Genomic DNA, 12,359 nt, shown 5'->3' with positions numbered 1-12,359 from the left:
CTAGTCTGCTTGGATCCAGTGTTGGAATTTACAGGGAGATTAGATTTCTGTCTCAGACCCTTCCTGAGGTTCTCTTAATATTTCAGAGTGTCCATCTTTTCTCCTTTAGTCTCACTAAATAACTAGCCCAGCTCCTTTTCCAGTCCTATATGTTTGTGATGAATAGACTAAAAATTCATTAATTCACTTTTCAGTCTGGATGACCTACATAATATCATATAAAACAACAAATAAAAAAGGGTAAAGTCCTACTTTGCTCCTCACTCTTTAACTACTGAGCCTAATAACTGAACTACACACACACACACACACACACACACACACACGCACACGCACGCACGCACGCACATGCATGCACACATGCACACACACATATGGGTTCAGCCCGGCTACAGATTCTGGGATCAATTCTTGTGCTAAGGAGGCATATAAGGGAATTGTTAAGTGATAGTCTTATTGTCAGATGCACCCTGACCTTTGTGCCTAAGTTCTCCTATAACTGGATTCCTGGACCTGGACCTGCATTCCCCAGGAATCCTCTCAGTGATTGGCTTTCCTGCCTGGTCTCCACTCTCTCCAGTAGCTGTTTCCTGACACTGAATTCTAGTTTCCTCGTGACTCCCAATACCAGTCCACTCACCACCATCCATGCTTCGCCACCTGCTTGGATAGATACCCTGTTTTTAGACTGTTTGTACCTTTGGTTTTTAATATTTGTCTGCCATTCCTTCCCCACTTATCCCCTGCCCCAGGACTGATCTGTCAGCTTTGTGTCTGCTCTCAGACACCTCCCTACACACCCACTCCTAGAATTTCCTAATGATACAAAGACCACTGGCCTTGTTCACCTGTTGAGAACTTCAGCCTTCAGGCAGCCTGGACTTTTGGTCCCAAGCTTTCATGTCACTGCTCATGGCCTGTTTCTGACCATAGGATATCTTGTCACTACTTCCTTTAACCCTCATGTGTGCTCAGTTCTCTTTCTCAGCAAACAAGAAGTCGAAGCAAGACAGTACAATGGAAAGGAGGTTACACTTGGAGTCAGAGAACCTGGGTTTAAATCTTGGCTCTGTCCCTTACTATCCATGTGGCATTGGGAAAGTCACTTAAAATCTCTGGGCCTCAGTTTGCTCAACTAAAATGGGGCAGGAGGATGTTCTACTAGAAGACCTCAAAGATTCCTTCTGACCCTAAATTTATGATCCCATCAAAATGCTAGAGTTTGAATACCACATTAGCATGACTAAGTCTCCATATATCTGACCAAGTTTTCCTAAATTTCTCTGATCTGATCCTTCCTTCTTTCTCAGAGAGTCACAAGCCCTGGTCCTAACCTTGTCTTCTGGAGCAACCTCATTCTACTCACTGCCTTTTATAAATAGACCCATGTGATGTTATTGTTAATAACCACACCATTAACATTCCCTCTGGGCAAGTGACCCAGAAGGACTTAGCAACCTGATGATTTAAAGTAGCCAGTCTCCTTTCTTTCCCCCAAAGAAACTAATCTGTATTGAAGTGCACATATCACAATAAGTAAGCAGAGGTATGTTTCTCCCTACCTCCAAGGGACATTTAATGAAAAAAAACAGTTAAAACCTGCTAACTCAAATAGCCTCTTAGGGCATCACTGTTTTCAAGTCATAAGTACAAAGTGAAGGGAACATCAACTAGTGTAGTATGTGTGTGTTATAGAGGAAGAATTCTCTACAGTGTAGGCCTATAAAATATTATAACAATAGTGTAAAGTATAATGTGATCTAATTTTTAACTAGAAAATCAGAGATTATGCATTCAAGTGGGTAGCATCTTTAAAGTAGTCATGCAGGAAGATTATATGCTTCATCCAATGATACTTCCATTACTCAAAACCTTTTTTTTTGAAACTTTTGTTTTTAAGGAAAGATATTCTAATGTATCAAATAGAGTGCTGGACCTGGAGTCAGGAAGACCCGATTCAAGTCCTAGAGACTCACTACCTGAGTGACCCTAAGCAAGTCACTTAAAGTCTTGGCCTCTGTTTCTAATCTGTAAAATGTGGAAGTTTTTTCTTTTTTTAAATGTGTACCTAATACCAACACTGTGCCTGGAACATCAGAGGCAACTAATAAATGCTTGATAAAGGAAATAATGAACACAGTCCAACCAATGTTTCCCTGTGCTGAAACTGATCTCTTTTAGTGATGCTTGCCATCCCATACTTTGGAAGATACCAGTGAATCATATGCTCCCAGGTTTGAACAAAATAAGAAACTTTAGACCATTCTTTCATGTTCCAAGACTGTAGGCCCTCATAAAATAAAACCTTAATTGACTAGAAAATATAACCATCCTACAACCTGGCCTTTTCCTGCCCTTTCATTCTTCTTACACCTTACAATACCCCCTACCTCCCCAGTGTTCTGTGCTCTGATGATACTGGGCCTGTCTGTTCCATGCACAAGATGCCCCATCTCCTGGCTTTGGGTACTTTCCCTGGTTGTCTTCCATGCGTGGAAAGGTCTCCCCCATCATCTCCACCTCCCTGACTTTAAGTCTCAGCTAAAGTCCCACCTTTGACCCAAAAAACCTTTTCCCTACTCCTTAATTTTAGTTCCTTCTTTCTGAGATTTTCTCCACTTTATCCTGTTTATATCTTGTTTATACATAGTTGTTTTCTGTTATTTCCACCATTAGACTATAAACTCCTTGAGGGCAGGAAATTTTATTTTGTTTTTGTTTCATTTTTTTCCTTTTCTTTGTATCCCCAGAATTTAGCACAGTGCCTGACACATACATACCAGGCACTTAATAAATGGTTTAATTGTTATACAACATATCATGCTTACAGAATACAAGGTTAATAAATATACAAAGAATTTTTTCTGACTATTTCTAGAGCAATTCAGAACCATCAGCTTACTTGAAGATAACAAAGATGTTCTGTAAGTAGACAATTATTGAGTTGGTCCTAAAGAAGCAGAGTTTATTGATCTTAACCAGAGATTGGGGTGTTATATAGAATATTAGATATTAGTACAGAATATTTAATGAGAAAGCTGAGCCAAAATGCAAGAACTATACTGGACTTCTAGTCTCTTTGCAATGCTAAAAGTGCATTTTTATGTTGTTTATGCCTGGGATTGTTTTTACTCAGCTATCAACAAAGGAGAAAATTATAGCTTCATTTTCAATTTATAGAAGTGTCATCTTATGGTGATAACAAAGATGAATTTATAAGCCTTGGAATCAGCCCTTCCCCAAAATATTATAGAACAGATTTTCAAAATGATGAAATGGAAGTGGTATCTAATTTTCCATAATGTATTTCTGGAAACTACAATCTAAAGTGAATCATCATCACAGTGAAAAACCAAAGGCATGATTTGAAAATGGTCAGGAAGTAACTATATATTTGGCTATAGAAACAATATGATAATTAGATCCTATATTCCTGATTTTTAAAAAATTCAACATCACATAACTCATAGATATGATTTATAGTGATTCCAAAGTAAGAAACAAGAGAGTCCAAAGACTTGCAGAAGGAAGGGAGGGAGAAAGGGAGAAAAGGAGGGAGAGAGGAAGAACTTTTATTAAAAACTTACTGTGTGCTAGGCACTGTACTAAGTTCTAGAGATATAAAAACAAGAAGCAAGACAGTTACTGCCCTTAAAAAATTTACAATCTAATATAAGAAGTTGTTGTTTAGTTACTTAGCCATGTCCAACTCTTTGTGGGGTTTTCTTGGCAAAGATACTGAAGTGATTTTCCATTTCCTTCTCTGGCTTTTACAGATGAGGAAACTAAGGCAATCAAGGTTAAGTGACTTGCCCAGTGTGACACAGCTAGTAAGTGTCTGAGGCTGGATTTTAAACTATCTATTATGCCACCTAACTGTTCTAATATAGAAAGACTATACATAAAAAGGAAGCTAAAGTTGGAAGGTGGAGAGGAGGTGTGGAGGTATGATTTTCTAATGATCAAGTAGCATAACATCATGGTTCCAGGTAAGATAAGGATAAAAACTCACTTTTTAGAGGTTACAGTCCCAGGGGCAAAGTCTAAGTTCTGGTAAGAGGAGAGACAGAGGACATGGTTTGAAAATGGCTTCGTACCCATAAATTATGAATAGATTAATTTTTTTTAATTTAAGTTACATCAATACCTTTTGTTTTTATATCATTGTAATTTTGGTATATGCCCACCTCATCTCTCTCCCCGATTCCAGAATTGAACCTTTCCTTATAACAATGAAAAAGACTTAAGCAAAAACAGTCAATGCAGTGACAGTACCTCACAGTGTCTATAACATTGTCCTCTGATAGTTTCCTACCTTGCAACCAAAAGGAGACAGAGATGTTTAACTTTCTGGGGCCATTATTGGTTTTTCAATTATTCATAGTTCAGTTTTCTTTTAGTGTTCTTTTAATTTACATTGTTGTAATCATTGGGTATATTGTTCTCCCAGTTCTGCTTATCAGTCCTTAGCAGTTCATATAATTCTTCCCATTTTTCCCTGACTTCCTCACATTTCTCATAGCTTATTATGCTATAATTCATACTTTTTTCAAGAAGAGAGGCAGGAGGGGCATCTAGGTGGCACAGTGGATAAAGCACTGGCCCTGGATTCAGGAGGATCTAAGTTTAAATCCAGCCTCAGACACTTGACACTTAATAACTGTGTGGCCCTAAGCAAGTCACTTAACCCTCATTGCCCTGCAAAGAGAGAGAGAGAGAGAGAGGCAGGAGGTAAATAAGCATGATGAGCATCAAATAGCATCACATACCCCCCAAAATGAAATTGATTATATTTCTAATAAACAGGAAATGACTGGTTACTGATATAGGAACCACTTCTAAAACAACAGCATATAGTAAAACAATTGAGTTTTTTAGAGAAAATATTAAGATTGATATCAAGTTAAAAGAATAAAAATGAAAAAATAAAGCATGTAATTGAACAACCCTAACTTTAATTTGAATCTTGATGCAAAGAAATGGAAATGGATAAGAAAGCAGATGTTAATAGAGATCATCACAATTCCTAAGCAAGTTTAATTGCCATAATGAAGAGACCTATAGAGCCTAGAAAAGTTTTAGCCAAAGATACTTGATCTCATAGCCAAGGTGTAGCAGCCAAAAGCAACACTCAGTGGGAATATAAACTTCCTTCTAATACTTTACAAGGGAAAATGGTGGAATATTATGAGATGTATCTCATCATAAAATTGGGAAATCCAGGGAGGAAAAAATGAGTTTATAGAAAGCTTGGCAAGTTTAAGCCAGATCATTCTGTGAGCATTTAAGGTTGGAATTGGAAGAACAACAGATGAAAACTGGAAAAGAGCTGTTGGAATTTCTGTCACAAACTCTTTTCTCCACTAGTGTCAGTGGAAGCACCACTTTTTGGGCTTTAGCCTCATAGTTCACAAGAAGAGGTAGAAACTGCTGCAGAAAAAAAAAATAGGAAGAGCTGCTGGACTAGACCATATAATATCCAGAAGTGAGCCATGCCCCATATGACACAATTTTGAAGACTGGGATCAGTTCTCAAGATGTCTAAAAGAAGAAAAAATACCAACTGCTTGGGGGGAAATCACAAATTTTATTATAACTGAAAAAAAGTCAAACAAGAGAACATTAATAATTACCTACTCACGTGCCTCCTCTTCCACCTCTATAAAATTTTTATATAGGTATTGAGGACATCCTTACTGTAAGTAGGAGAAACAGGAAGGCTTCTGCAAATTCAATTTTTTAGCATGTCACATCTTTAAAGTTCTATAATTGGGCAGCTAGGTGGCACAGTAGGTAAAGCACCAGCCTTGGATTCAGGAGTACCTGAGTTCAAATCCAGCCTCAGACACTTGACTTACTAGCTGTGTGACCCTGGGCAAGTCACTTAACCCTCACTGCCCTGCAAAAATAAAATAAAAAATAAAGTTCTATAATTGACTGAAAAGTGAAGAGAATAAAAGATCCTTTTGATCTTATAATTTGTTGGTTAGAAAAAAAAATGTTTTTGTTTGAATCAGTAAAGCAAAGTGCTGCTTTAATAGCCCTTCTCCAACAAGGCAGCTAGGTGATAGAATGGATAGAACACAGGGCCTGGAGTCAGGAAGACCTAAGTTCAAATTTAACCCTGTTAAGGGCTAAAATTCTAGCTAAACTGTCTAAAATCTAATGAGTGGTTGCCAATAAATTATAAGCTTTAGCAAGAGTTAGACTTTTAAGCATTTATTAAGGAGAATAAGAATTTGGTAAAGAGAGAAGAAAGGCTTAGATTCCTCTATCTATTAAAGGGAGAGCACATTTCTAGCTGCCTTCTCCACCAGCGTCCCCAGCAAAGAGAGTGAGACCGAGCGCCAGTCTCTTCCTTCTTCCTCCCACTAGCCAGCGTCACTTCCTGAGGCCAAAGAAAAGACTCCTGGTCTTGCCCTTAAAGACCTTAGCTTCATGGGTGGAACTCTTCTACAGTAAGTCTCCAGCAGGTGGCGTCATTCCAATCATTACAACCCCAGACACTTAGTAACTATGTGACCCTGGGTAAGTCACTTAACCTCTGTCTGCCTCAGTTTCCTTATAACTTTATAAAGCATAGCACCTACCTCCCAGTGTTGTGAGGATCCAGTGCTTAGCATAGTGCCTGACACAAAGTATTTCTTTTAAAAATGCTTGTTTCTGGGACAGCTAGGTGGCACAGTGGATAAAGCACTGGCCCTGGATTCAGGAGGACCTGAGTTCAAATCCGACATCAGACACTTGACACTTACTAGTTGTGTGACCCTGGGCAAGTCACTTAACCCTCATTGCCCTGCAAAAAAGACAAAAAAAATAAATAAATAAAAATTAAAATGCTTGTTTTTTCCCTCCTAGGCATACATCAAAATCATACAAAGTTCTTTGAAAGATATAACAACAGAGGTAACTTTGACCTTCTGATTATTAATAAAGCAAAAAATAAACCACAGAGTCATGCACTCCAAAGGTATTTGCCACTGTCATGGAGGCTCCAATCAGAATACAAATGGAAGAGGGATTTCTATAAATAGTGATGCTCCGGTTAGCTGATGACATCATGCCAATTGCATCAAGCTATAATTACTCAAAAAAGTTTGACCTAAAGGATTGGGGTAGATAAAAATGTCTCTTGTCAAATTAAGACATATAGCAGAGGGACAATCTATAGAGCTGGTATATCAGTGTGTGTGTCCAGTGTCATATGTGTGTGTGTATGTATGTATGTAGAGACACTGGAAATGGACAATTAATTGGGCCCAAAATTGAACAGGAAGAGAGTGTAGTGCTTTTAATGACCTCAAGCTTCTCCCCAAAACATTATTCTTCCTGTGACAATGTATGGCTACAAGTCATCTTCTCCAAAAAGTTAAAGTTGCCAGTCATCCAAAAAGGAGGGAGTATTGTACTGTAAGTAGAAAAGATATCATCAAAGAGAAATATTCAGAAAAGGAGGTGGACTGGGGATGTAAGATGAGCAAGGAATAAACAACAAAAAGCTTCAACGTCTCATTGGTATCCACCCAAGGCCCACAAGGGAAAGACCCCCAACATGGTGAGCAGATACCAAGTAGTGGATTTGGAAGAAGACATAGAAAAGAGTCGGTTGCATCTCGTCTGTAGTCAGTACTACTAGAGAGAATATCCACATCGGTGAGCTTGTAAATCCATCAAAATGTAATTAACAGTAAGAAGAGCGGCTAAACCTATGATTTTATTGAAATAGGGAACTGACAGATGAAGAAACTTCATCTTCCAATCCAAGTCAACACCTTCTCTGGAGCTTCTAGTCTTAGAGAGTTACCTAGAACATTGAGAAGCTAAGTGACTAGACTGGGCTCACACTAGTATGTGTCAGAGGCAGGCCTAAAACCCAGGTCTTTCTTGCTACAAGACCAGCTCTCCCTACCTCATATATTTAATGATGTTTAATAAAAATACAAATTCAACTCCAACCCTCAAATAATTTAAATGGATAAAATTATGTTCCAAGGCATAGAAGTTTAGCAGTAGAAGGGATCATTAGAGATTATCTAGTCTTATCCTCTTATTTTAATTAGTTAATTACAACTGCTGAATACAGAGAGAGCAAAGCCATGTGCCCCAAGGTCACATGCCATTTAGTGCCAAAACTGAAACCAGAACCCAGATCTGCACAGTGCTCTTTCCATGTCACATCAGAGCCTTCTTTTAAAAAGTTTTCCAAGATTCAGGCACATCTGTACTTTGTACAGTGATTATAAAAGGGGCCCCAGTTCAGCACATAAAAATATAATTCTTCTGTGTCAAAAATTTGGCCTATCTAAAACTTAATATACTATCTGGATTAAATAATTAATAGTAATTTAGTAATTACTATTTAGCAATAATAATTTAGACTTTAACAGAGCTTTTGGAAAATGATTTCTGTGAACTATGGCTCTTTCAAGAAGCTGTGTAGAGAACTTTGAACTAATAACTTCTTTTTCTCTTGAAAAATGCTTAATAAGATAATATATTCATCATCATTCCTTCAATTTTCTTCAAAGAAATAGCCATGAGAGTATTACTAAGAACATATTAGGGGTTTTTTGGGGGGGGGTATTTTTTGTGGGGCAGTGGGGGTTAAATGACTTGCCCAGGGTCACACAACTAGTAAGTGTCAAGTGTCTGAGGCTGGATTTGAACTCAGGTAGGTACTTCTGAATCCAGAGCTGATGCATTATCCACTCCTAGCTGCCCTCTAAGAACATATTAGTTTTAAGGTGTTAGCAAGAACATCTTATATTTGGTGGTCTTTCTGAGATGTCATGACCAAAAAATTGCGTTTCTTAGTGGCCAGGCCTTTAATGAAGAGATGTTCCCGAGTATCTCACCAAAAAGCTCCACATACACACCCAACAATAACTAATAGAAATTAAAGCATACTCAGCTTTGGTTAAGAAGAATGTTACAGGGGAGCAGCTAGGTGACGCAGTGGATAGAGTACTGGCCCTGGAGTCAGGAGGACCTGAGTTCAAATCCAGTCTCAGACACTTGACATTTACTAGCTGTGTGACCCTAGGCAAGTCACTTAAACCCAATTGCCTCACCACCAAAAAAAAAAATGTTAAAGGTCTGTTTTTTAATGTACAATAATATGCTGATTTCCATCTTACAATGATAGAATTTTAAAAGCATGAGAAATATTAGGAACTAATTCACATTTAAACAGGATTCTTCTGCCTTTCTCTAAGTGGGTGCCTCTTCCCCAGATAAGAACTGTAATGATATTTTCCATTTAAGGCACATTTCTTCTGAACTACCTTCCGAAGTCTTTGAGAACGTATGGTTTCAATATCGCTTGTGTCAGCTTTATCTAGGGAATTTCAAAAACTGGGCCATGATGGGCCCATTGTAAAGGTTGTAAAGTTTGCAACTTTATTTAATGTCACTGGTCATAATGTTGCCTTTATAAATTTTTTTTTAATAACAAGTATTCTTTTCTCTTTTATTACAGATAGCTGCAATTATAAAAAAGTGTGTCCTTTTAATGGTGGCTCTCCTTTGATCCAACCCTCAGCATCTGATTTCCACTTTAGTTGGAACCAGGTTCCTTATGCTGTTGGTAAGAAAAAAATTGTGTCACAGTAAGCTCTTTGGAATATTTCTAAATGCTTCAATATCGTATACAAACCCACCTCTTGATTTAGTGATTCTTTTGCCCCCCTAAAAGGCTGAGAAGGGAAATCGTGAATTCTTTTAAATGGAGTCAGTTCTAATGTCCTTCTCATTTTTTAGTCCTCTCTTTTATTTGGCCTTAGTTGCTCCCCCTGCTATAGCATTTGGGCATCTAGAGGAGTGTCTACATTTTAAGGAGTTTTCCTCATTGGTTAATCATTCATTAAGCTGTTTAACAACCCTGCTAATCTGTAAGATCAGGAGGTTGGACTGGGGGTCCTTCCCAGTTACAAAATTCTGAGATTTAATTCAATTCAATTCAGCAACTACTTATTACATGTCCATTGTGTGCAGAACACTATGTTAGACATTACAGGAAATACAGTTAGAAAATATATTATCTGCCTTGATAGTGTTGACAGTCTAATGGGCATGTGATAGATAATTTATAGTACAAACGTCAGAAAAGTGAGATCAGGGTGATGGGGGTCAGGAATTGTTTCAACTGAAAAGACATTTGAATTGGGCTTTAAAGAGTGGGTAGTACCTCAACAGGCAGAGGAAAAAGGCCATTCCACTGATAGAGAACCACATTAGCAAAGATACAGAGTCAGAAAACACAAGACATGTCCAGGGGACATTGAGTAGCCCAGTGTGACTCTGGCATAGAAGGAGTAGATATTGTGGAGAATCTTAAACCTTAAGTGCAAGACAAAGGAATTGTATCTTTATCCTAAGTGGAGTCAGATGTTTCCTCTCATCACTTTAAATCTGGGTTTTCCAGAATTTCTGTAGAGTAGTCTGTCCCCAGGTGGTCAACAGCCAGGCTTGTATTTCAATTTAAGCTCCACATAAGAAAGAACTTCTAATTTTCTACTTTACTTTGTCCTACAAAAATAGAGCTCTGTATCAAAACATCAGAACAAACTATTATAGACAATGTTGAAACTGAAGAGAAAGGGATGGAGGTTGAAACTGGAGAGCAAAGAATGAATCCAACAGATGCTATAAAGCAGTGCTGGAAAACTCAGAAACAGGGGCCACTAAACCATACATAAGGATGCTTATGAGCCACATAGTGACTAACAATACCCTACAATAATATTATTTATGTTCTATTGTATTTTTATTTATTTTGTTATTTATTTATTGTTATTTGTTGTTTTGTTTATTTTGTTATTGCATCTTGATCTGGTTCCAACAGGACTCTGGAGGGTAAAAGTCTATGCGTTGACTCCTCTGCTATAAAGGAAATTTGACATGATTGGTGACAGATCAGACATAGGAGATGAAAGAGAGAAAGACGTTAAAAATAGCTATAAAGCTTCAAGCCTGAGTGAGAGAACATTGTTATTGTTGGGATGGAAAGGGCAGTTCATTTAAGAGGAAAGATAATTTCTAGTACAGATTTGGTGAGTTTGAAGTAAAGGCAGAATACTCTAAAACCAGTTGCAGAGGGAAGCCCAGGAAAGAGGATGAGATCAACAGAGAAGTGATAGTTAAAGCCACCATAATGAATACACTCATCAAGGGAAGGAGAGAGAGATTATAAATAAAAGAAGGGATCAAGAACAAGTAGAGGATTGAAGCAATGAAAACGGAGGACTGTTCAAAGGCATAGGGGGAGAATCAAGAGGAAATTTCAGGATGGAAAAAGGGGACCATAATGTTAATTGCTGTAGTCATCTAGGAAAGTGAAAATAGAGAAAAGATTTGAAGTATTAGAAAAGAATAAAGTCAATGGCAACCCTCAAGGAAGCCAGATTGCTAGTAGTGGTGAATGGATGGTGAAGAAAAGATCATGGATGTAAATCCACTCACGCAACTAAAGGAGGGAGAAAAAAGGAGGTAGGCCAGAGAGGGGCCAGCAAGCCCAGAATGGATAAGAGAAGATGTATTGAATATTTTAAGATAAGGTAGATCTGTTCATGTCTGACATAGAAGGTGCCACTAGCTTTGGAAATTAACAGTCAAGGAAAAAGTGAAGAAGCTTTTAGAAAAGGATAGTAGTCTAAGCACAATGCTCAGCTTGAAGGATCAAAGGGAACAACTATTAAGTAGTCCAGAGGTCAAAGCCAGAAATCTAGGAGGTAACAGAGATAAGGAGCCGCAGTGGTGAGTGTTATATGGTGAGGCCTTAAGGGAAAAGATTCCAAAGTGGATGAAAGAGAATGGAAGGGAAAGGAAATGGAGGACATATTCATATTAATAATCATTTGCTTCAGGCAGAGAATTAGCCCAGGGCAGCATCATTTTATTTTGATCAAGTGCTAGCCACAAAGTACAACACAGTTGTAGTATTTTAGGTGGAGTCGGTAGAGGATAAGAAATTAAAGGTGCTAGAAGTGGTACTTATAAAAACAAAGCCCCTCAAGAGTCAGGAAAGAATGTGATGAAGATCACAGATGGGAAGGCAAAAGAAATAGAATTCCTGTTCATTTCTCCTAGCATTCATGTAGGCCATTCCCCATTTTTGAAATACACTACCACCACATCACCATTTATTGAAATCCCTCTATTTCTTCAAAGCCCATCTCCAGTGTGTCCTCCTCCGTGAAGTCCTGTCTGCTCTCCCCAGGTGGAACTCATCTTTCCCTCCTCACATTTTCCTGGAGCCCTGTATTTATATCTCCCCTCTGCCCCTCTCACATTCTTTCTTGTGTCATGCTTAGCAATATCTGTTAGCTATAATCTCCTTGAGGGCTAACTGTGTCCGACTT

General features: G+C 38.2%; 1 protein-coding gene across 3 annotated transcripts in view; it reads left to right on the top strand.

The window, feature by feature from the left end:
• GARNL3 (GTPase activating Rap/RanGAP domain like 3) overlaps window positions 1-12,359 on the top strand; it is a 231,593-nt gene that overhangs the window by 176,971 nt on the left and 42,263 nt on the right. For all 3 annotated transcript variants that reach the window (XM_043984856.1, XM_043984857.1, XM_043984855.1), the window contains one exon: window positions 9,479-9,586. In XM_043984856.1, the coding sequence (XP_043840791.1) occupies window positions 9,479-9,586 (108 nt within the window). The remainder of the gene's footprint in view (window positions 1-9,478; window positions 9,587-12,359) is intronic.

This window comes from Dromiciops gliroides, chromosome 2 (assembly GCF_019393635.1).
Source record: "Dromiciops gliroides isolate mDroGli1 chromosome 2, mDroGli1.pri, whole genome shotgun sequence".
Lineage (NCBI taxonomy): Eukaryota > Metazoa > Chordata > Mammalia > Microbiotheria > Microbiotheriidae > Dromiciops > Dromiciops gliroides.
Note: the sequence above shows the minus strand (reverse complement) of the source record. Positions and strands in the feature narration are given on the sequence as shown.